The sequence below is a fragment of the Tinamus guttatus genome, unplaced genomic scaffold (assembly GCF_059628265.1).
Source record: "Tinamus guttatus ecotype Peru unplaced genomic scaffold, ASM5962826v1 Tinamus_guttatus_pri_ptg000327l, whole genome shotgun sequence".
Taxonomy (NCBI): Eukaryota; Metazoa; Chordata; class Aves; order Tinamiformes; family Tinamidae; genus Tinamus; species Tinamus guttatus.
Genome location: NW_028288861.1, coordinates 11,152,023 through 11,176,641, shown reverse-complemented (window position 1 = coordinate 11,176,641; position 24,619 = coordinate 11,152,023). Strand labels below are relative to the sequence as shown.

The 24,619-nt window shown below is 42.9% G+C and overlaps 1 protein-coding gene across 2 annotated transcripts in view; it reads left to right on the top strand.

The window, feature by feature from the left end:
• STON2 (stonin 2) overlaps nucleotides 1–23,396 on the top strand; it is a 50,225-nt gene extending 26,829 nt beyond the window's left edge. The window contains exons 4-6 of one of the 2 annotated variants that reach the window (XM_088529332.1): nucleotides 14,654–16,489; nucleotides 21,832–22,034; nucleotides 23,171–23,396. In XM_088529332.1, coding sequence (XP_088385458.1) covers nucleotides 14,654–16,489; nucleotides 21,832–22,034; nucleotides 23,171–23,254 — 2,123 coding nt within the window. In that variant the 3' untranslated portion in view covers nucleotides 23,255–23,396. The remainder of the gene's footprint in view (nucleotides 1–14,653; nucleotides 16,490–21,831; nucleotides 22,035–23,170) is intronic. The other variant, XM_088529333.1, reaches the window with a different exon arrangement.
• The last annotated feature ends 1,223 nt before the right edge of the window (nucleotides 23,397–24,619 follow it).

Sequence of the window (24,619 nt, the reverse complement as noted above, 5' to 3'; positions counted from 1 at the left end):
TAGTTTACAAACCATTAAACTGTAAACAACTGCTACAACTGGAATTCTTGTTTCTCCAGATGAATCAAAATTCTCTTGGCTGAAAAGGGAATTACTTGCTGGAGGTTGTTCCCTCAGTTTCCCCAGGCATTACAATGAATAATAATGGGAATGGGAGGATAAAAAAAAAATCTTTTTTTTTTTTTTTATCAAAGATCAGCTAAAAACTTCTGCATTACAAAAGGAGCAAAAGGAGACAGAGTTTTCACTTTGGACAGAGAGTCTTTGGTGTAGAATCTGCAAATCTGCATGCCCTAGATCTGCATGGACATGTAGAGCTTAAGCATGTAGAATTCCACTAACTCTCCTCCTACTAAAGTCTACCCAGAATTTGCAGCAGAGAGTAGTACCAGTGCGGGCTACATTTATTTGTTGTGTTCAGGAAATGCTGCCACCTTCATTAAATGACTTGCTAATTGTTCACACTGTAGCATGCTGTGCAGGAGAAAGCGCTAAAACATGCAGGCCTAGTTGTTGCTGCCCGTTAAAAGTTGCAGAACCACTACTCAACCTGGGCTCCCTGGAAAATGAGCACAGCCAAGAACTTTGTGAATTTCTCCACTCTGTTATTATTTCTGATGAACCAGGCAGGTATCAGTTACAAACATGCTGTGTTTTTAACCATGATGACTTTTTTGATCTAATTATTTCAAATTCTGTGTTTAGCTTGAAGGGTGAACAAGCAAATGAGCCCAGGGTGCCTTTTGTAAAAGCTAGCCTGCACTAATTCAGCACTAACAGTGGACTTTAAATATACGCCTTGCCTCATTTTTGTCTACCTTTCCCATCAGGAGGTCACCCCAGTCATCTCCAGTATGGAGATACTGCTTCTTCCCTTCTGCTAGGAGCAGGAGAAGGAAGGGTTAACTTTCCTTCCTACTCATGGTGGCTGTGTAGCCTGTGGCTAGGCCGGGAGGGAGCTCCGGGTAGGCCACCCCGCCATGGCCGTGGGCTGCCCTGAATTGCATTCACCCGCTGCTATAGCAACAGGTTGAAAATCCGCCTGAGCCATAGTTGCCTCTTTCAGAAACGTCTGGTTTGCAGACAGCTTCATTGTCCACAGGCCGCTTGTCTTTCCACGAGCTTCCAGCGAGGCAGCTTCTTCCCGAAGACAAAAGGCCCGGCACAAAGAAGGGACCGAACAGGACTAAAAGTTTCAAGGAAAAGCTCCCCTAATTTACATTTTAACTGTAGAGAAAGATGATAAACAGAATTCTGGCTTTCTGAAATGTCACTTCATGAAGAAGGCAAGGAGGCATAATTAGATTTTGGTGGGATTTGCTGATTACTTCCTGATTCCTTGTGAAACTATTTACAAGGAGACTGGCGAGCCCACAAGATGGGCACAGTCTTTCACCCCCCGCGTAGTCAAGCTGCTGCCGTCTGATAGCTGCTCAGATCCTGTGATAAGGGTTGGGTTTCAGTCTGTTCTATGGGGAAACCATTTTTCGTATCAGGAATCATCAGCTGAAGGGATCCTAAGGAGCAGTTTTGTTCACAGCCTGCTGAGAGAGTTTCAGCATGGAATTAGCTGCATGTCAAGTAGGTTACTTTTCTTGAGGCTGCCTCCTTACAGTGTGGTGCAAAGATGATGCGGAAAAGTAGGGGGAGGATACTGCTGAGTTAGGAAATACAGGATTTAGTCTTTCAAACTGTCAGCCATCCTGCAATATTAAAATGCTGGTTCAAATAAACACACTCCCTTCCAGTATAATCTCTTTTCTTGTTCTAAGCAGAAACCTTCACCTTCATTAAGCCAGAACAAGGGCAGAGTTCTGCCTCATGAGTGAAAAATGTTTGTACTCGTGCTCCTCAGCAAATCCTACAAGAAATACCGTTTTCCTGGAAGGCTTTCCAAAAGGAACTCCTTGTCCCCTTGGCTGGCCTTTTCATTTCTAGCATTTGGCCTCAGTGTGACCCAGGTGAGTGGTATCAACCTGCAAGCTGCAGTCACTGGGGAGATGCAGTTCAAAAGGTCAAAGCTGTCATCACGTTCCTAAATCCCAAGGGATACATTTATTTTTCTAGCAGTGTTACCCCAGCAGAATGAAGCAGAGATGATCCTAATGGTAGAGTCTTCATATGGCATCTATTTCTGACACTTTCTCCAAACTAAGGTATCAGTAAACCAGTGGGCAAAAAATGTCCCCAAAACCCATTTCCATAACATAGAAAAACAATTGTGCAACATTATTTCATGAAGAAAAAAATCCTCCTTTCCCAGGCAGTGTTTATTTCTTGAAGTGTGAGGATACAGGGCTCCCTTTGGGAAGGGAGGCAGTCGCTCTCATTCCTAGCAGCGCAGGGCTTTTAGGTAACTCTTCTCAGGCCTCCTGCAACAGTGAGCTGCAAAACTTAATAAAATAGTGCTTTAGGGCACTTCTATTGCTTGTTAAGAGTTTGTTGTCCAGTCTTTTCTTGAATGTCCTTTTGATGTTTCCATAGGAATACATTGATATATCTTTTTCATTCTGTAGCCTGTATACCTTTCTTTTCGAACTCAGCAGTTACCGTTCTCTTAATATCTTATTCTGTGGTCCTCATTCCTCTAATCACTGCTATTTCCTTCTGGCAGACCCCAGTTCTCGGTGGTTCTACGAAACCTCGGCAGGGCTTTCAGAGAGCCTCCCATTGTCTGAGAGGGTGCAGCTTCCTGCCGGGGCCCTCGTGTCCTCGGATAGGGATCCCTCTTAGCCATAGCTTGGGAAGCTCACGCTGCCAGCCACCAAGCGCTTCCCTTTTCAGCTGATAAGGGCACGAAGGGTTGCTGTCACACTGGCCGTATTTCTGGGCTTTCCTCTTGTGCTGTACTCTGAAGACCTGCTAGGTCTCATTATGAGAACGCAAATGTTTTTCTCTGCTTCGTTTTCTGTGGTGTGTTTGGTGTAGGGATTGTCCTGGCTGCATTACAGCCGTCCAGGCTCGGTACCGGCCTCCATCCTGGTAACTGCTATTTCATGACAGAAAATGTCAGGATTCCTTTTCTATATCATCTTTAAAACCAGCAATATTCCTTTCATATACTTACAGACAGAAATATGTATACATACATGTGTATTTATATATAGACACATACTGTAATATATATGCATGCTCAGACTAGATATAAATATTGCACTTCACACTTATTCTCACCACACTGGGATAGCTGATATTTGAGAACTATACTTCTGCACAAGATGATTTTAATGTTCTCTGCTCTTTGTTTCTATATTGCAAAGAAAAAGAGATGCCTGGGCAGGTTGCTCTCCCTCTCCAAACAATGCAGAGCATCCTTTGGGAAGAAGGGAATACACAGCTGTGTGGTGATGGAAGAAGCTGAGGACTTGAGAAGAAATCAGCACAAGCTCTACAGGACTGGCATGAGAGAATCTGGGCACTGCAAACTATGTTTTTCCCCCCATGCAGAACTGTATCTTGGGAAAGAAGATGCCTGCTAGAAATGGGAATATAGGAAGTTAGAATTTGTGCAGAAAGGAAGGAAACAGGGGTTTCCTTTTCACTTCTCACTGTGAAATGTCATGGTTTGCTTCTTTCCAGCTTTCGTACTTGAATCTCTTTTGGTGAGACCTTCTTATTTAACAGGGAGGTTCATGCCTGCCTCTTCTTTGTAAACACCCTGGTATGGCCAGGGGAGAGAGGAAGAAATGACTGGCATTCCTGTTTGCCTGCTTCTGTGAGGTGGTCCTGAATAACTGTGCACTGTGCTGGCTATGCACGCATGCACAAAGGAAAACAGAGCTCCAAATGACATAAGGTAACAGCCCAGCATTTGGTTCTGCTGATTTCCTGCAGCTGTGAGTAGCTGCACAACCGCTGGGCTTTCATGATGGGAGCCGGGGCTGAAGGAAAATGTCGTGTGAAGGGACCCCCAGGCTAGGAGCAAAGTGGGGAACGGCCTGATCAATCAGATCAATCAGAGCAAAACATCGTAAATGACTAATTCTCTTATGACAGAGCCTCCTGGACTTGTGGGCAACTACCTTGAGATTAGAGATGAGGTGCCAAAAGTATCACGAATGACAAGACTCTAAGATGAATGACAAGATGAATGACAAGACTCTAAAACTGCCTAATAGCAGGAGCAGTTAACTAAAGTGTATTTAGAGGAACAGAAGCTTTCTCCATCTGCACCCATCAGGAGCCCTCTCATTCTGTAGCGAAAGGTGAGCTGGATCAGCTCCAGCAGTTGCAGAGGCTGCTGAAGTTGTGACACTGTCTTTGGTGGGGTTGTGCTAGCCAGGCTGACAGGGCAGATTTTGGAACTGTAACTGCTGATACAACTAGGCCATGGAAGATACTTTCCCAGGCAGCTCTTGTAGTATGAGTTTAATATTCCTGGAAGGACAAGACCTAAATGTTACCATACGTAAGGCTAAAGTCAGGTTACTGATCGTGGAAGTATTCCTTCTTATATCCTGTGTCCATAAAATATCTTACTCAGGATAGACATAAAATTCATCTTTAAAGTCCTCAATAGGTGAAAAATCATCATGCAGAACGCTGACTCAACCCTGTCCTCACTTCAGCAAGGATGCAATAGAGATTTGAAAGACAAAGAGTATTTATGAAAAAAAAGGTGCCCATCTGAATATAACAAGGATATTCCAGTATATGTTAAATTAAGAGTCTGCCTCCCAAGGTTTCAGTAACTGTTTGGAGCTGGTAAAGCTTTTTGCTCTAGGGCTTCTCAGTATTTTCATGTAATGCAAAACTTTTCTTATTTGGGATCTCTGAGCAACCCCATAGGCCTTAGTTTTATCAACCGATTTCTTCCTGACAGACATTTAGGTCTTTCTGCGGCACAATTTAAAGGAAACCCCATGCCCCTATAGTCCAAGGGTGAGGAGCAAGTCCCATGTTCATCAGAACGTCCTGAAAAAAACTCAATTGCTTCCTATTTTGTAAATGTTTTCCAGTTCACCTTGCCACTTGATCTCACTCAGTGCCTCAGGCCTTTATTTGTCCCAGTCCTTGCTGACTCCTTCAAGCAAAATCAGACAGGAAATACTAGCAAACTAGGACAGATACTGTAATCACCTCTTTATTGTCAAAACGTCTGCTAGGTAGTAATTTTTGATCTTCCAAGATTTTGCAAGGCAGACACATTCATATTATAGTTTTGGAAGTGTCACTACCAAAAGCTGATAGAAGTCATTCTTTCCAACTATGGGCACTTTTGCCCCCTGACAATATTAAGTCAGTCTGAGCCTGTTTTTGGCAGAGGGAACTGTGCCTCTCTCTCTTGAAATATTTGTCATATCTGGATCTCAGAAGAGAGTATTTTTCTAAATGTTGTTTGAAATCTTTCTAACTTAACTTTGGTTTAGTTCTTCTTGCTTGTAAATGGTGGGGATAGTGCTCAGTTTCTCTGTAGAGAGGAGGAACAAACAGTAGGGCACGTCTCATGTTTTCAGTTCACAGACAGCTCTGTACTTGAGCATGCAGTGTTTGGTGGCAAAGCCTTATCCTTGCTGCAGTTTCTCTAGCTTTCTGCTTGCTCTTGTGCAGACATCCTTGCAAGCAGGCAGTGCACAAGGTGATGGCAAGGTAGGGCCTAGCTCCTACCGTCTAGAATCATTTTATTTCCTAAAGGATTTCCCTTGCTTAGTCCATTTATCCTGAATGGTCCCTGGGAAGCCCCAAGCTTTAATATGTTTTATGATTGCCTGTCCATCAAACACACTTGACAGCAACCATTAACACTTTTCATTATATCAGCACTTTTGCATTGCTACAGAGAGGAAGCTTGCAGAACAGAGAACATGAATTACTAACTGAAGGTCAGTTAGACAGCAGTACAGTTCAGATCACCTATGCCTTTTTCAGTCCTTTCTTATGTCATATCCTCTGCATCGTGCTGCTTCCCGAGCATCTGTGATTATCGTTTTTGCTGAGGGTGGAGGTGTTGCTTTGGCAGACACAGCTTCAGTGCCACCTACGTGGATTCAAGCATTACATGTAGATCAAGCTACTGTCTTTGTTTCTGTTGCACTATTTCCAGTTTGTCTCCTTCAGTCCTTCATGTTATGCATCTAAAAATCCATTTAACAAGTCTGAGACATGGCTTTGCTACAACTCCTCTCACCTTAGCACAAAGCACCTCACGTGTTAATGGATACATCTTCAGTGTAGCCTCCACATGCTCTGTCCTGCATTGGGTCAGGAAGGACTGGCCAAACTGGCTGCCATTACATTGTTACATGAGCTTCTCTGCATTTTAAAACAAACAAACAAAAATGTTTGCATAATAAGTTACAGGGTGAAAAAAACTACTGACATAAACTACAGCAGCGGTGGAGTATGTATCAGTGGTGTCGTCTATGGAACAAATCTATCTTTATAGTCAACCAGGTAGCTCATTGATTAAAATATGAACCTGAAGTTTAATTTACGCAGTCTTACTTTAGAAATTGGGAAACAGGTCCCTGGATTTTTGAGGTATCTGAGCAGTGGCATAATTTGTAAATCATGTTGTGATTTCTCAGACTAAAGGCAGTGTATGAGATTGCCTCTTGCTTGGATAACCCGAAATATGCAGACAAATCTGGCAAACTGAAGCAGAGCTGCTGACTTGATATAAAACTTGATCCTGGGAAATGCCTTGGGTGCAGGAATCAGGAAGTCAGTGCTGCTATTTTTAAATGTGTGGGGAGCCAAAATTGTTGGGCAATAATATATTTTGGAGATAATGTATTTTGCACTCCAGTGGTCAGCTTTACCCCACGTGGTGCAGTCTCAAGCACAGAAGAAGAAACCTGAGAGGTCTGCAAGCCTCTCTGTGTTGTTATCCGTCCAGCACACATTGCTTGCGGAAGTCTGGCATAAAGAAGCACCGTACTGTCTGGGCACAGGAGATGTACCCACCTGCCCTGGCAGAAAAGAGCTGCTCGGTGCTCGCTGTGAGCTCCCGCGAGACAGAGTGGTCTTGTCTTTGCATGCTTAGGATTGGCCACAGATTTATTGTGTTTACCAAAATATCACGAGCTTCCTGAAACTTGTTGGGCTAGGAGTAGCACTTCTCTTTCCTCGTTCATCCTCTGAATGTTTCTTCATGAGCCCGATGTTTTCAGCTCAGTGGCGACTCCACTCTTGAAGTATCTGCTCTGTGTATTAAAGTCAAGGGTGAAGCAGAGCTCTGTGGATTGCAGCAAAGTCCAAAGTACATTCAGACACAAACCATCTTACTTTATCTTTACATATGTACTTTGCAAAGAACTGCTTTTAAAATATGTCACACCTGCGTCATCTGTTGTTTATGTTTGTCCCTTTTTTACCTTTTGGATAGAAGATAAATTCATTCTTTGTTCAGTCTTTTGTTGATCCCTCTATTGGAACAGGTTCAGCTTTGTATTTCTGGGCTCTGCTCTGTTCCCTGTGATACAGACTTTGTCTCACCTAGCCAAGCTGGGAGCTCAGCTGCCCCATTCGGCTGCCCCCCGGCTCGCACTGAGGGGTAGTCACAGTCTCGACAGCCTCTGCTTGTTGAGAACGAGTGAAAAATACCAGGCATATCCTATAACACGTCCTCAAGAATGGAAAAGAAATTGCTCTGTAATAATTTATGAATCATGTCTACACTCCTTTTTTAAGGTAGTTACTTTATGTGTATATGAGCTGTGTTAAAGAGAAAAAAACAAACTCTAAGGGAAAACAAGCAGTTTTTAATGTTCTCTGCACCACTCACTTCACCTCAGTCCATAACTTGGCTCCAAGTATTCCTAATTATAAAATGAGAGTTTAAGGTCACATGTGTATTGTACATTCTTTGGACAGGCATCGTCTCGCCTAAATCTTGCAAAAATCTTGAAGACTTAGTGTAATTATATTAGTCTTAATGTACCACCTTCTGGCCAGCTAATGGAAGAACACAAACTGATCAACACGGAAAATATGTGCTTTGTAGATCAAGGAATCTTGAATGTGTTTTAATTGAGCATCCTTCTTTTCCGTGATATTTTTGGGATTCCCTACATTTTGCACAAAGGAGGAGAACACCACATTTTTTAACAGCATTACAGCATAAAAAGGTATTAGATTCAATTTTTCTTCAAAGTAGCATCTTTACCGAAAAATGGAAGAAAACTGCTTTTTTAGTGGTAAGTGCTCAGAGTTCATAATGTCTTTACTTGTTACTAGGAAAATTGTGTTCCCTTTTTAAATTCCTTATCATCACTAGCTATTTTGAGATAGCAAATAGTTAGACCAAACTTGATGAACTAAATGATAATGAAATTAATTGCACTGCTCACATCTCGCAGTGAATATTTAGTGTAAGGAACTTTCAAAAATATTTAGCTTTCTTATACAATAAAACCCTTCCACTACATGTTTAGCCTTCTGTTTGTCCTGCAGTGTTGACAATGGCACATATAAACCGTATGGGGGCTGTGGCAATAGCAGTTTCAACAGTCTTCATTCAAATATTTAGTTTATTTTGCGTATATATCTGGAAACAAAACATTTAGATATGAAGTTGAGGCAGGTTTTTAGAATTTTATGCAAGAAAGATACAGATGTATTGGTAACATAAGTGGTAATAATAATGATACTGTCTACGTAAAGATTTAATGTTTCTAATATATGATGAGATTGTTATAAAAATTTAAATCTTTTGGAGAGAGGCTCTACTTTGTAACTGCAGTTACCTGTGCAACTTTGCTTAGAGAGGCAAAGAGCAATGGAAAGCAGTGACACATTTTCAGAGAAGTTGGATATTCACTTGTGATCAGTTCAAATTACACACCCAGGAGGAGTGACCGTGTAAGCTGTTTCTGAGGATTTTCTTGAACGTGTTGTGCCATCTTTGTCTTCTGACTTCAGGCTTTTTCCTCCAGCTAATGAATCCCTAATGTTCAAGCTATGAATCATTTACAAATTTACGTTGTTTTCACTACTAGTCTAGATGCTAGGAGGGAGTAGTTACAGGAGTTGCTTGGTTCTGTTTAAAACTAGCCAGGCCTATTCTGATGGCCTAACTGACTGAACAACCTCTATGAATCTTTTACAAACCTGTGGTTATAGCCAAAACCAAGCTACATAATTGAGAGATCTGTGTAAGCAAAAAGCAAGTTACCTGGACATTGATTCTGAGCTGCAGAAATATAATTTCAATTATTCCACATATGAAGCTGATGTTTTCTTTTCCAAGCACCAGAGTTTAACCAACCAATGGATGCAATAAAAAGAAAATTTAACGGTTATTACGCTAACTGATGCAGGAAAGTCCTAAGCTGCAAACTAATTTTTGTTTTCTTGAACATTATCTTTGCTCAAGGAATAATGATGGGGCTGTGATTGACTTTGTTTAATTGGTTTCTTATGTTGATTAAAGATAAACAGAGAAAAAGAAAACAGGTGAGGCAAGAAAAGGACACTTAGGTAGCATTGTATGTAGGTGATTGCAGTGCAGCTGAATCTACTGTCATTCCTATGCACCTGGCTTAGGCCAGGCTCTTGGAATGATGTTCTCTTGCCTCTCCAAGAATTAGTGTCAGTGCAGGAGACACAAGCCAAATAAGTAATTCAGGACAACAAGGCACATTAAGAAGTGCAGTAGTCTTACCTACCCGTAAATCCATAAGTTTGTGTAGATAGAGAATGATGAAAAAATTGCAAGACCTCAGCAACTAAAATGCACAAAGTCCTTTGGGATTTTCTTTGTGTTACAGGGGAGACAGTAATTTCCAAGAGCTCCTTTGCAATATGAGAGCTGCTACAGTCTAGCTGTGGGCGGCTGAGTCAACTTGCTAATATTTCATCTTCAGTTCATTATCTGCCTGATGACTTCAATAAAAAAGGAAATACAGCAATTCTTATAAAAATTAGAGGCACATTCATGGGGCTAAATTCATTGAATGTGGATGAAGTTCATTGTGTTTTAAATAGAGTTAGGAGCTGACTAGTGATAATCTATTTGTGACTTCTGCCAGTTTAACTTCTTATGATGGTTTAACTTCTTCTGGCACTTACTGTGATGAATTTGCAGTAGTTTATGAAAGCTGGAAGCATGGTTATAAGTAATTGTTAACCCCTGGGAAAAGACTGTTTAATGCTTCAGATAAGACCTCCAGCAGAATCAGGGTGAAACGCCACCCTGTTCAATCAGGCCACTGATCTACATGGCCTAAATTTAGATACTAAAGTTCAAACAGCCGCAGTGACAGAGCATGGCAGAGTATGTTAAACTGAAATGTTATTTAAGGATGGAACCTTTCAACGTGATCTGAGAAGCCTGTCAGGTGGGAGGAGAAGGAATAGGAAAGGGAACCCTAGTGATTAGGGCTATGACATTAGTCTTCCATATCACACCCTCTTTTGCCGGTTATTTAATCTGTGCTGTTTTTTAAATCTCTGCTAACTGTGCTGGGAAATACAAAGTTAAAAACAAAATTTTTATACAGACATGTTCAACAAGCAGGAGAGCTAAGATTGTCGGTATTTTTTATGTAGTATGTTAAGCAGCAGGAGAAGAGCGTGTGGGCTGCGTGAGCCGCTGTCTCACACGTCAGATCTTGCAGAGATGCTCAAAACGCGCAAGGATGCTCACAGAGGTACCCTCCAACCTCCTGGCTTTTGGTCCTCCAGGGGTTCAAGGCCTTCTGGCTCCTTCCCATCATCCTTCTAATCACAAACTATGACGTGCCCTGTAGAGTACTGGGAGGTCTTAGGCATGTGCTAGGTACTGCCGTAGAGAAGTGATCACCGTTCCACGTTTATACTCCTATTAGTCAAAAAATGCAACGAGTGGGAAGAGACCCAGGGGCCAGGAGAATGCAATGGTGAGGCATCTTTCCCAGCCGGTGTTAGCAGGTCAGTGGCAAGGCTGGAAATGCAAGTCAGGCCGTATTGCTTCAGTGTGGAATACGGGACAGTGTGAATTTTAAACCTGGCATTCCCTTGACCTGGCTGAGCTACAAAGGTCAAGCCTAAAGTACTACCTGTCCGTATATGAGGTCACGGAGACTTTCTGCAGATCGCTTTCCAGCAAAAGTCCTAGGCTAGGCTCAGCCAGGCCAACAGAAATCAGCAGCGTCTACTGTGTTTGAGGTCCTGTGTCAGCTCTGTTGGCAAGAAGTGCCCCATTGGGGGCTGTGACAACGTTAAGGGATCCCACTGCACACGGGAGTGAATTAGAGCTCTCTGAATTGGACATAAATGTATTTATTCAGGTAACAGAAATAGCCGGGGTATGAAGCTAAGTCTAAGCTAAATTATGCTAAGCGGCAAAGTAGACAAGTACTTAGAGATTTAGAAATCCAGGTTTTTGCTTGGATCCATTTCTCAAAGTAATAATCTCATCTGGCTTGCTTTTTGAGAGAGCTCCAATGCTGTGGTTTTTTCTACTTCTGTGGCGCAGCTTGGACAGTTTGCAAGGTGCAAGTGCCCTTTAATGGTTGGATGCCTCCTTTTGGCGGGCGTAAGTGAAGCAAAGCTACCTGGCTATTATAACATGTTGGTTTGCGTCAGAATCGTTTAAATGGAAAAATGAAAGATGAAAAACAAAGAGTTCCAAAGCCTTCCTCCCTTGTAGTGAGTGATAAGAGCCTGATAACAGTGAAATATTCTATGTCCATTAAAATGTAATACCATATCTCAGTTTGTCCTACTGAAACAATTAACCCCTTTTCTACGGAACACTTGTAAAACAGCAAAGCTTTAGGAGACCTGCGGAAGGAAAAATGTGCCATGCAGCTGGCACTCTTCACCAGGGACTTGAGTTTCCAAATGATACAATGGCAAAGTAATGATGTTCAGGTGTGTATAGGGTAAGGAGCGGCCGGAGCGGGAGGGATTGCGGAGCCGCGCGGCTCTGTGGACAGCCGCACACCGCGTGCCCCCGGGGCAGGAGCCACAGCCTCCGTGCCCATCACCTCCTCTGCAGGGCTTGCAGCTGGGCTGCAGCTACCTGCCAGGCTGCAATCTGGCAAGGTCGTTCAGACATTCACAAACGCTTTAATTTTGCAAGAAGCACCCACCAAAGTCGTGTACTGAGTAAAGGAATGTGCGACAGACAAGAAAGCAGTGCTACCTGCTTTGTTTCAACCATATCTCCAGAATGAACCTGCCACGGTCAGGAGCCGCTTTCTGTCTGGGCGCAGTCTGTCAGCAAGGCATCTTCTTGTTTGATTTTGCAGAAAGGAATTTCTAAAACACTGAGGAAGGCAAAGGAGTCAAGTGATGAGTTTAACTGTTTGTCTAAGGGACTTGACGGCTCTCTCCTGGACCTAGGACTGTTGCCAGATTGAAAAACCTTTGAATTTGAAACATTAGTATTCATAAACTTTTCAAAAGTGAAGATGGGAAAAATCTCAGATCAGCATCTGAGCCATCCTGTAATGTGTCAAGATTTCTCATCATGCTATATGTGCTTTTGTAACAGAGGTTCCAGTATTTCTCTTGCAATATACAGGCTCTTTCACCTAGTTCTTAGGAACTTTCTTTGGATGCTTAGCTGCATTGTCGTGTTGTTATTTTGTTTTCCCTGGTGTTAGTCATATATTCTCATAGACAAAGTTAAAAAAAAAAAAATCTTTTAGAACAGCCTTGATATAACCCAACTGTATGGAAACTTTGGAAGCAGCAGAAGGTACTTCTACTTTTGCCTTGAGAAAGAAAGGTGTTCTTTAATGCTTTGTGAATGTTTAATTTGAAGAGAAATGTTGACAGGTGAATTCTGTGTGTATTTCACTTGAAATCCCAAGGATGTCTGCTCTTCTGCCTGGCTCAAACTTTCCAGAAGTGTCAGTGCTCTATTGGGAATCACATTGCATTTCTGCAATTCAATAGTAAGGAAAAAGGGAAAATTACAATTGCAGACAGGGAAAAGGTACGGACATAAGAAATGCTGAAGTATTTACTTAATGCAGGATTACTAGAAATCTTCAAAGAAATGAGGAATACTTTCCCAGAAATGCTATAAAAGCAGAATTTTCCCTATCAAATCTTTCCACTGCTTTTGCTTTGCTTCAAAGAACTGAGCAGATCCTTGGGAAGGTGTGTAACAGAGCAGCAGGTGGGGATCTGGGGATCAGGACAGCACCAGATTCTTTTTCTTTAATCATTTCCTGGAGCTCACTTCAAGATGTCCTTGTGAATGATTGGGATTTTTTTTTTTACACAGGTCTATTTATAGATTGTGGCAAAACTTAATAAATAAGGGACTCTCCACTGTACCCAGTAGTGCAGATGGTAGCAGGGACTACAGGTAGGTAGTAACGACCTTGGAATGAAAGGGCAGGGTCTCCACTTTTTTTCTGAAAACCGGTACCACTCTTGTTCTGAAAACCTACTGAAATGCCTGCATAGTTTATAAAAGCCATTCATTGTTCCTGCTGTTGTTCTTGCTTTATTATTATTATTATTATTATCACCACCACCACAAAGTCATGGTATGAAAAACAAATTCAGGTCATTCTGCTTCATGCATAATTCCTAACTAATATGACAAATCTTGGTACTTACAGTTTGTGTGAGGCAGAAGGGGACTCAAGGTCATCATTTTTGGGAACTGGTAGCAATTAAAATGCTGACTTAAATAGTTTTATAGTTGTTAATACTGTAAAATATGTTCAAATCAGCCATGTACAGCCATACCGAAGTGCTACTTTTTGCAGTCACTTTTCTATTTGTACTGAAGAGTGGTTGACTTAGTTAAAACATGTGATCTATATTTATCAGAATCGTTGACTTTGTTAAAACATGTGATCTGTGTTTATCAGAACCTAAGGCCTGAATGCTAGCTAGCTAGTTAGCTAGCACTGCATCCTATGCAGAGCAAACCTGTGATGCAGCCTCAGCTTATAATTTCCTGCAGACTGCCCATTTTGAAAAGCACTCTGATTTATCAGCCTGATGGGAAGAAAACTCTGTAATCTCTGAACTCTGAGAAATGATGTTCATTTTGGAAATGCCTTATTTTACATTATAAATACAAAAATGCCTGCATAAACGCCTGCAGGTATCTTCTCCAGAAAGGGCTGGGCCTAAAATAGCGAAGGATGTCGCAGGCTTCTGGGGAAATGTCTTGGCAGAGCCTGAGACTAGCATGGGTGATGCGTACTGACAGACTGCGAGGGCAGCTTCCACCACACAAGTCAGAAATATCTTTTACTGTATCATAATGTACATCCCTAGATCACAACTTCTTCTAGCTTTTTTTTCATAGACTACCAAGCAGTGGGTGTTTGTCACTGGCTAAGCCAAAGAGCCTCTCTTGTGCAATCAATGTTATGTAGGCACCTTCTATAGGGGACTTTTACCATATCCCTATGTACTTTTGCAATAACTGCAAAAGTGCAGGCAGCTCCATGGAGATCATGTGAAGAAGTGCCCTTCTTCAGCATTCATTTCTTCTTTCCACTGGCCTATTCTTGGAAGTAGAGGATGTAGACGATATGGAGACAGAAAGGAATAAAAGAGAACAAGGAAGAGAGGGCATGAAACAGGCAAATGCTAAAGACTTGCTCCTTTTTTTCTCATTTTAGTGAAGGCTTAAAGCATCTCATCTTTTTCAAGCATGCAAAGTATTGTACCAAGTTTTTTTCATTGAGAGAAAAGAACTAGATAACTTCAGAATAATTAGCTGAAATTTCTCTTTTCTCTTTTTTTAAAGACAATTCCTCATCTCTCCAGGAAGATGAAGAGGTAGATATGGAGGCTGTCAATTGGCAGCTGAACAACACCTCCATGAATGGGCATTCTGCTACCCCAACCACAGCTCGCTTTCCCAGCTGGGTGACTTTTGATGACAACGAGGTCAGTTTTTCACCACAGAACCTTTCTCCCTTGAAAACAGACACCCCACCTGCGGAAAAACAGACTCCAGATGTCAACTTTAACCTCACTGCATCCTTTAAGAAAAGAGAACGGCCTAAAAGCACCTTGGGTGACCTCTCCAAAATTCAAAAGCTAGATCTTTCCTCCTTAACCAAGTTGCCTTCTGTTGAAACACCGCCATGGAGCGCTACTAATCCTTTCTTGGATGAATCTTTGCGAGATGTCCAACCCTCACCTATCAATCCATTCAGCTCATTCTTTGAGGAGCGAGACAGGCGTTCCCAAAGCTCTTCTGTCCCTAGCGCTCCAGGCAAAAGCCAAAGAGACTCTCTTATTGTTCTCCACCAAGAACCTGATACCATCAGCTTCCTTGAGTCAAACAAAAGTGTAGTCCACACAGATGCCGTAGAGCAGCTCAAGCAACTCCAGATTGGAGACCCAGATCGTGTGAGCAGCCCTACCTTGCCTGATGATGATCCCATGATGCCGCATGATCTGGATGCTGCTTTATTTAACCTGGCACCAGCTCAACCGAAGGATGGATGGCCAATGATGCTCAGGATCCCAGAAAAGAAGAATATTATGTCATCCAGGCACTGGGGACCAATATATGTCAAGCTGACTGATAGTGGATGCATACAGCTTTTTTATGAAAAAGGGCTGGAGAAACCTTTCCGGGAATTCAAACTGGAAATCAATCATGAGATTTCAGAACGCAAACTCCAGAACTACGATGAGAATGGAAGAATACACAGTGTGCGGATAGACCGCACCACTTACAAGGAGAAAAAGAAGTATCAGCCTAAACCAGCTATTGCTCACACAGCAGAGAGAGAGCAAGTTATCAAGCTGGGGACTACAGACTATGAAGACTTCCTTAGCTTCATCAGTGCTGTTCAGGACGCACTGATGAATCTACCCACCTCATCAACAGATCTGAGCACAGTAGGACTGAACTACCAAGAAGAAGAAATCACTGTTGACATCAGGGACGAGTTTCATGGCATCTTGGCCAAAGGAGACAATGTGATTCTCCAGCACAGTGTGCTGACCCATATCTATGTTCTCAGCTTCCTTTCTGGCCTGGCAGAATGCAGACTGGGCCTTAATGACATCCTGATCAAAGGGAATGAAATAGTTGCAAGGCAGGACATAATGCCCACTACTACCACTAAGTGGATTAAATTATACAGTTGTCGGTTCCATTCATGTGTGGATGAGGATATGTTTAATAATTCCCGTGTTATCCTGTTCAACCCCTTGGATGCCTGCCGATTCGAACTGATGCGATTCAGAACTGTCTTTGCTGAGAAAGCTTTGCCTTTTACTCTGAGGACAGCAGCCAGCATCAACGGTGCTGAGGTGGAGCTGCAGAGCTGGCTGATGATGTCCACTGGGTTCTCCTCCAACCGTGACCCTCTAACTCAGGTCCCTTGTGAAAATGTGATGATCCGCTACCCAGTGCCAAACGAGTGGGTGAGGAACTTCCGCAGGGAGAGCGTCCTGGGGGAGAAATCTTTGAAAGCCAAGGTGAACAAGGGCGCCAGTTTCGGATCAACCAGTGTATCTGGTTCAGAGCCAGTAATGAGAGTAACTTTGGGAACTGCCAAATATGAGCATGCCTTTAATTCCATCGTATGGAGGATAAACCGACTGCCTGATAAAAATTCAGGTGAGTGGTACATACAACCTCCGAGTGGGTAGGCTAACAGTAAGAATTTATTTTGGGAGATGGGGAGTGCTAGAAAGAAATCATAATTTGTAGTAAACCAAAGTACTTCAATTAGTTACATGAAGCAGTTAACTTACCCCTCATTGAAGTAGTTTTATGTATCATTTAAACAGTGCTAGTGATAGAAAAACAGTTTCGGTGTAGCAGATACAAAATTGTGCCTCCTGTCTCTTTTTAAGAGTTCATTATGGGACTTCTGTATCAAATGCCTCACAATGTCTAACATTGTTATGAAAAGCAGAGATTTTTCAGGTAAGTTATAAATGTAAGATATGGGTCTGAATTAACAGGGCCAAATGAATTGCTGTAGCTCTAGCACGTAGGAATTTTTTATTCCAAGTGTAGTGGGCCAGTGCTGTGTATTTCAACCATATGCTGCAGCTGATGCCAATAAGGTACCTGGAATGAGGGCTGCAAGAGGATGCGAGACACTGTGTAACCATTACAGACAAACAAGCAAGCAAACGAACGAACAATTTTCCCAACACCAGTTTGTGACAGTGTTTCTTCAGTCAGTGCAGGCAGGTTCTAAATATAGCTTAGCTCCAAAGAGAAAATACCAACAGAAAACCCACAAGTCTTTTTGTTTCTTGTGTCATGTTAATGATTAAATGTTCAAATGATACGAACAAGCTATTGTTCCCTTTGGTCATCCTTGCCATTTCTTTCACTTCCTGCATTTCATTTGCTGTGGGCAGTAAAGCTAGAATAGTCAGGTCTATTTTTTTCATAGTGAATTCCATTTTCTGATTTCTCTAATCTAGATTAGTCTTTTAAAAACTAAATGTAGTTTATTTGCTTGTTTGTTTGCTAATGAATGGTGTAGTAATACAGCTGTCTGACTGAGTGGGTTTTCATAGTTAGGATTCCCTGAAAGAAAATTCAACATTGTACCAGATCTGGCATTTTCTAAGAAGATTTATTTTTTCCTGAGGTTGAGCTACTGTGTCAGCAAATCATTGTTCCAAGTCTTATAAGCTTTTGGATAACATTTCAACCCATACAACCATACAAATTTGAAAGGATATCACTGTCAAAAATGAAGACTCCATGTTTTCTGTTGGTGCAGGATATAGGATGAGAGTTTTGGAACTGAAGAGGAAGTACTGCAGTGAAAAAATACTCTCAGGCTGTATAAGAGCAATAATCTGCTTGTGAGGAAAATCTCACTGTGCCATCTGCACGAGTTCAGCATATGAGATGCTGTGAAACTGGGCCTTCTGTGGCATCTTCTCTCCAAAGATCTCCGTATGACATACAGACTTTACAGCTGGGAAAACTTTAACAGACTGTAACACAGTTATAGAACATGCCAGTAGCAGAGCAGGAAAAGCAGCAGAGCTCCTGGCTCTGTTACCTGCTACAAGTTGCAGTTCCCTTGCGCACTGCCGCTTGGAGGGAGATGTCAGCCCATGCCTCTATTTCCTTGGTCTTGCCTCTCCCAGTCAAGGCCTTATCTGCCCCATAGGCGAGGAAATGAGTGACAGACTTGGCGCTGCTGTTGGAGCCCTGGCACAGAGCATCTAGCCATCAGTGTCACCATGCAAAGCTCAGGGCAGTTAATATCTGTTTACATCCTGAGAGGAAGCGACTCTGCTCGCCCCTCAAGTGAGGTCAGGGGTAATTTCAGGGGGAGGAAGGGCCTTGCGAGCCCTGACTTGGCCAGGGGGCACAGGAGGCATGGGAGGGGGAGGGAATCCCACAGTAGGGGACAGGCCAAGTGTAATTTAAATCTGACCTTGTCTTTCAAAGACTGTTTCTGTGTCTTGATGGTGCTTGTCCTGTCTTGGAGTTTTCCTTACTCTGACTATATTGCAAACAACAAATTAGGCAAAGAAGGCTGTGGATGGAGCCACTCAGATGCACTGATTTACTAGGGGGTTCAGTCCCACTCCTTAGATTGGCCTCGCACAGACCATGTGCAAGAGATGTGTGGGCTGCTCCCAACTCTGTGTGTGCTTCGCAGGATCCAGCCCTACCCGCGTTTACACAGTAGCTCATCTCCACGTATTAACAGAAGTCTCTGTTCCCAAGCTCTAAGACCAGGAATTACTATTCTGGCTCCCACTTGGTGCCCGCTCACTGCGGCACCTGCCTCTCCCCTCTGACAGCTCTTGGGCTCCCTCTGGGGATGTCTGATCTGCAAAGAGCAGATCTGTGAGCAGGTGCCGGGGCGCCTTGGCTCTTCCCGGCTGTGCTCCAACGCGCAGTCCCGCAGACGCGCGCCCGGGTCCCGGGAGCCCCGCGCAGCCGTTGTGCTGGGCCCTGCTCCGCGAGCTGCCGCGCTCGGGATAGCCCAAGGCAGCCAACACGTCCCCCCGCCTGGGCCCCGCTGCCCTGCCTGCCCCGAGGGCCGGGCAGGGCTGGCGTGGAGACTGGCGCATCCCGGCCCCTGCTTGCTAAGAATCATCTCCGTTACCCCCTGCCTGGTGCAGGCGTCTTCTCCTGGTGCTTTCTAAGCGGATGGGGCCCCGGTGCTCTCATGTTAGGAACTTGCTGTCACTGCTGTCCGTGTTATTTTGAAGCCAAGGTGCCTGCTATGAACTAGAAGTTCGGAAGCCTACGACAAACAAAGAACTGTGTGTACTCTGCCTATGGGTTGACCTAAGAAACAGTTCTGGACTGGATTTCACTAAATACCTTGCTAAAATCCTTTTCCAAACCAGCTTGGTAAACTTTATTACTTTTCTCCTATCCACAATTGATATTATCACAGCAGTTGATAAAGAAGGCTTATTTATAGGGTCTGCAGAGCTTCAGTTGCAACTGGCTGGACTCCACATGTGTTTTTTAATCCACCATCAGTTTGTTATGAAAACATCCATGCGCAGGCCTTGGTCGTGGGAAAAATCTCTTCCAATAAAATGGGGATGTAGCCTCTAAGCAGAATGCTGGATCTGGACGTTTGAACTTTGGCTGTGGATCCCAGGCATGCTGCCCAGTGTACTTTGTGAAGCGGAGTAAATTCAACCCTTAAATACAAGCATTTGTATTTAAGGCACCAGCGTAGCCTGCAACTGTTTGCTTCCAATCATTATAGCCCAAGCATGTATGTGAATTATATTATCAGCTTCGTTACTGATGGGGTGAAATGCTAGAGCTCAAGGCAGAAAGATGCTCAAAGGAAAATCAGTCTGTTGATTTCCTCTTGTTTTTACTACAAAAGCATATCTATCCATTAGGGAAAACCCTCTGAATGAGCCTGATAAATAATCGGGAAGTATATGGAAGTGGTACTTGGTGTGCCTCACATGCGTGGTGCTAACAGACATGGATACGCCCAGTATTTTTGTTACAGATTCGGTGCAAGAGCAGCTTTCTGAATCAGTTCACTTGATTGCCTTCTGTACTTACCTGGTTTAGACAAACAACTTTGGTATGTGTTTGAGTGTTTTGTCTGGTCCTTTCTGTTAGTGGGTACACCTACTAGAGGAAATTAAGTTACTGAATAATTGTGTACTTAAATTGAAAAAATAAATTCAGGCATTCCTTGATATTGAAGTTAAACCAGCAGAGCAAAGATTACTGACTATTTTGTGAGATCTGGTTATTTGTAATTTTAAATTACAGTTGGTTTACAAAAATTAGCTAACAAAATCTTAATAGCAGAGACTGTGTCTGTGTCAGACTACATGCATGGCATGGGATAATCAGTCAGCAACTGCTAGATCAAATACCTGCACCACCGTATCTGTTCTGTGGGATAATCACCTCTGCATCCAGCCCCTGGTGCTGAACTTTGTTGCTCCCTCTTTTTCTTACGACCTTCTGCCCAGAATGGCTTTCCAGCAATGCAGGGAGGACAGGTAGAATGAATGTCCTTTTTCTAAGGGATCCTCACATTTTGCACATTAGGGTCCCGCTGCCAGCTGTGAGGGACGTTACCTGTGCAGGTGTAGCTGTCACATACAGAATGCCGCCTCGAGCAATGCCCTTAACCGAGCTTCGGTCCAAATGGTTTGGTCATGTCAGGGAATAAAGTTAGGGGAAACTACAGTTTAGCCCCTATTCAAAGTTATCAGAACAAGGGCTGCCAGGTTCTGCAGCAGACAGGCAATATTATTTGTCCTTGTTGTTGAGCTTGTACTATTTTTTTTATCTGAACTTGTGAAAATCCACTGGTATTTAGCTGCATTAGCTGAAAGATTGCCCTTTGCATGTGTCTAGTTGCAATTTTGAAGAGTTAGTTTGATACCTCAAATCCTTTAATAGCAATGAACCTCCTGTCACTAGGTGTGCTCAAACCTAGTCAAGCACTTCGTGTGTTACCTTCGCTTGGATCTGTCCAGAAAGCAACTAGGCAAAGGCCAGCTCAGGAGCGTGGAGGTAGGAGCTGAACTTTCCGTATCAGCTGCCCTGGCTGTGACTTGGGCCAGAGCTCGGAGTTACCTCTCTTGAGTGTCGTGGGCCTCTGCTGAGACCCGGGTGTCTGAAGGAGGGAGCAACCCAGTAGAAATTAGGAGAGAAAAGAACTGAAGCAGAGCAGGTGAGGAGGATGGATTGCAATGAGGAGACTGCTGAGACTGGGACAGGGTGAGGAGACAGAGAGGAAGAGAGGAGAGTTGGGTGCCAGCGTGCGAGTTCTGCAATGACTCGTAATGTCCAGGCCTTGGGGAGTGGCCAGCTGTCAGAAACTAAAGCAGCTCAGCCTCACTAGCAGTTCCTGCCCTAACTCCTGCTCCTCAGTGCTGTGCATGCAAAGTGGAGGGAGAGCCCCAAAACTTATCACTTGCAGATGGCAGGAACTAAGCAGGAGGACTTTCACCTTGCCCTCCTTAGGACTAGACCTCTTATGATGGGTTAGAGCAAGGAATTAACAGTTATTTCCTTGCTTCACACAGGTTTGTTCTTCAAATCCAGCAGTTATGTAAACTTACACAGTGTAGTTTCTTTTAGTAAAATGTGGTGACAGTTTCAAATGAAGGCAAAATATCTGCTTCGTCTCACCTTTACTTATGATCAACACATGACATTTTAAAAGGATGTGTCACACTATACTTATGTTACATAAACGGGGGGAGAAGAACAGTGGAAATTCCTCTGCGCTGTGGTGCTTTATTTACATCATGTGCTTTCATCCCTTGAAACCAAATTAGCCTGACTGACAGTCACAGGTTATTTTGTTAATTACTCTGGAAACTCCAGTGACCTTGAAGCAGGTAAGCTGCTGTCAACTGCTATGAATTATTTCACAAAGGCGATTTTGAGATGCTGCTTCCTAGATGTTGTCATTCCTGATCCTTTCAGCACAACTTTTATGCCTGCTTGCTCTCCTTTGCCAGCCTCTGGCCATCCTCACTGCTTCTTCTGTCACCTGGAGCTTGGCTCTGACCGGGAAGTGCCTTCCAGTTTTGTCCGCCATGTGGATGTGGAATTTGACATGCCCACCACATCAGCCTCCAAAGCCACTGTTCGGTCCATCTCTGTTGAGGACAAGAGTGATGTGAGGAAGTGGGTCAACTACTCAGCACACTACAGTTACAAGGTAAAATGAGCCTCTACTGATCACCACGCTTACTTTGCATGCTTCATTTTCTTGCAGAGTGGGCAGAAAAGTACAATAACGTGAGCAGGTGAGGTACGAATTTGCTGCACGCCAGGCTCTGTGCAAGTAGCTACCCATGTACAACTTCTTGACTTATGACAAATAGGCTGTGGATCATCCCTTAGTGAAGATGGAATAAACCTGCTCACAGTTACTTTGGAGGAAGAACATAGGTACAGAAAGGTCCTGGGGAGGAGCTGATAAACTGTGAGGCTCAACAGAGAGTTTTGCTGATCTTGCTAGTAGCTGCAATAGGAGGGCTACAGCAAACAAAAGGATTGCACTGTTTCTGTGCATAAATATTTCTTTTTCCTGCCTGTCCTGAGGAGAGGAGCAGATGGGAAAATGCACTTGTGTAATACCTGCCAAGAATCTCAGTATGCCAAAATCTGCTTGTTAGCTGATCACTCAGGGGAGAAACTGGCTTTCTACCTGTCTTCTCTAAGAGCAATGACAAGACCTACTGAAAAGATTCCCATGGAAATTATTTTAATAGTAGTTGCAATTACATTTTTAGTAGCTCTTAAATTCCCTGGAGACAGTATTTGGTCTTTGTAAGTATCCTTTTAAGAATTAAATACTAGATTAATTCTGAATTTTTGGAAGTGTTGAAATTTTGAACACAAATGCAGATAAGCATAAGATAAGTAAATGAATCTCTTTGCTTCATGCCAGTCTTGGCAGAGTTTAAAACTGAGACATTTGTTGCCCTTTAGGAAGTCACCTAATCCTCTGTAAGTTTGGTTCTGATTTGGGTTTGGACTAGGTTGGATTCAGCTGTGGACAGCAGTGAATATAAACTCATGTGAGCCCTCTTCTCTTCATAATGCTGTTTGGAAATGACTCCATGACATCGCTGAATCATAAACCTGTTTGGATTGAACTGAAAAATCTTACAGTAAACCAAATCCAGCCCTCCTTCCTTGAGTTCTCTCTACAAGGTTTTCAGTTTACCGAGAGTTTATTTGTCTAAGCAGGACACAAACTGGCATTAAGGAAGACTTCTGATTCCTTTTTTCCCTCCATTCTCATAATAGATGTTCTCCCTCTTTATTTTTATTTTTTTCTCCTAACAGGTAGAGATAGAGCAGAAAAAAAACTTGAATGAGGATCTGAAGGGAGAAGATGCTGAAAATATCAATGAATGTGCCACACAGTGAAAGCAGATCAGCCTGCAAGTCCTGAGAAGAGCCCTGGAGGAGGAATTAACAGCCCCAGAAGAATAAATTTCTGTATTGTCCTTAAAAAAGTATGGATTGTTACTTTCAGAATGAAGCTCCACAGAGTTTTGAGTATATTTGCTCATGATGATCCATACTTCGAAGAAGCTCACCGGTGGTTTGTTTGAAGTGGACCCATGGGCTTTTGCTGGGGGGATTTAAGTGCAGCTGGTTTATAGACAAAGTGACTCGTATTGCAGTCGAGCTTGCCTTCACTGCCTCGGCGCCGTGTAGTCTCTGCACTGAGCCATGCTGTGGCTCCCACCCCAGCCAGACCGGAGCAGCCTTCATCTCACCTGCAACTTGCCCTCCTATGTTAAGCATTTGCCAACCTGCTTTGGTCATCAGCAGGTTCATTTCCTTCCAAGCTGCCTAATAAAATCCAGCGAGCATTGAGTAAAAGAGTGAGTGTGTCTCATTGCTGAAGATGTCAACAGAGCGAAAATCCCAACCATCATTCCAGAGAATCAGTGAACTCTGCATCTTAAGCACAGTCAGCGTCAAGCAGACGAACAACCGCCAGAGCAGCTGATCATCCAGCTGATCTGCTCTTCGCCTTGTCCTCTGGCCTGTAGCACGTCACAGGGCACATGTTCATTTGGGGTCTGGACAAGCTACAAGAAAGCTTTTCCAGTTCTTAAAATCTTCATTCTTTAGTCTGGGCTGGTCTGTTATCTTGACTGAACATGGTTATAGCTGCTAGGAACAGAGGATTTGCTATAATAATTTGATATATAGAAGGGACATTAGTAAAAAGATGCTTAAGGAAAACACATACCTTTTTATTAATGTTTTCTTGGGTTGTGGGTAATATGGCTGGCAACTGATGAAAAATAACAGTACATGTACAGTCTGTCCTTGCAACGTAATATTGTTTTCATGTTCTGTTTTGAACCTACAATACAAATAATTTCTGCACAACTATCTTTATAAAATACCCTAACTTAGCCTGCACTCAATTTTTTTTTCTCTCTTTTTCCAGCACTAGAACTGCAGGCTTCCATTGGGGTGATTTTTTATCTCCACTTAGCCAAAAGTAACAGCAGGTCTTAAATATTCCTTAAAAAACACAAGAGGCAAAATAGTCACTTACTGATGTATATTATAGCACAGATAAAACCGTGATCAAAATACTTAATTTTTTTGTAGTTGTTTTCATGACTTGCATAATATTTGTCTCCAAGTAACTTTAGATATAAAAAAGTAATTTATTAAACCAACTATCTTTTAAATGGTTACTGCTGGCTTTAAAATCATATATTTGGAAGGCCCTGAAAATGTAATTTAGCATCATAATGAATTAAA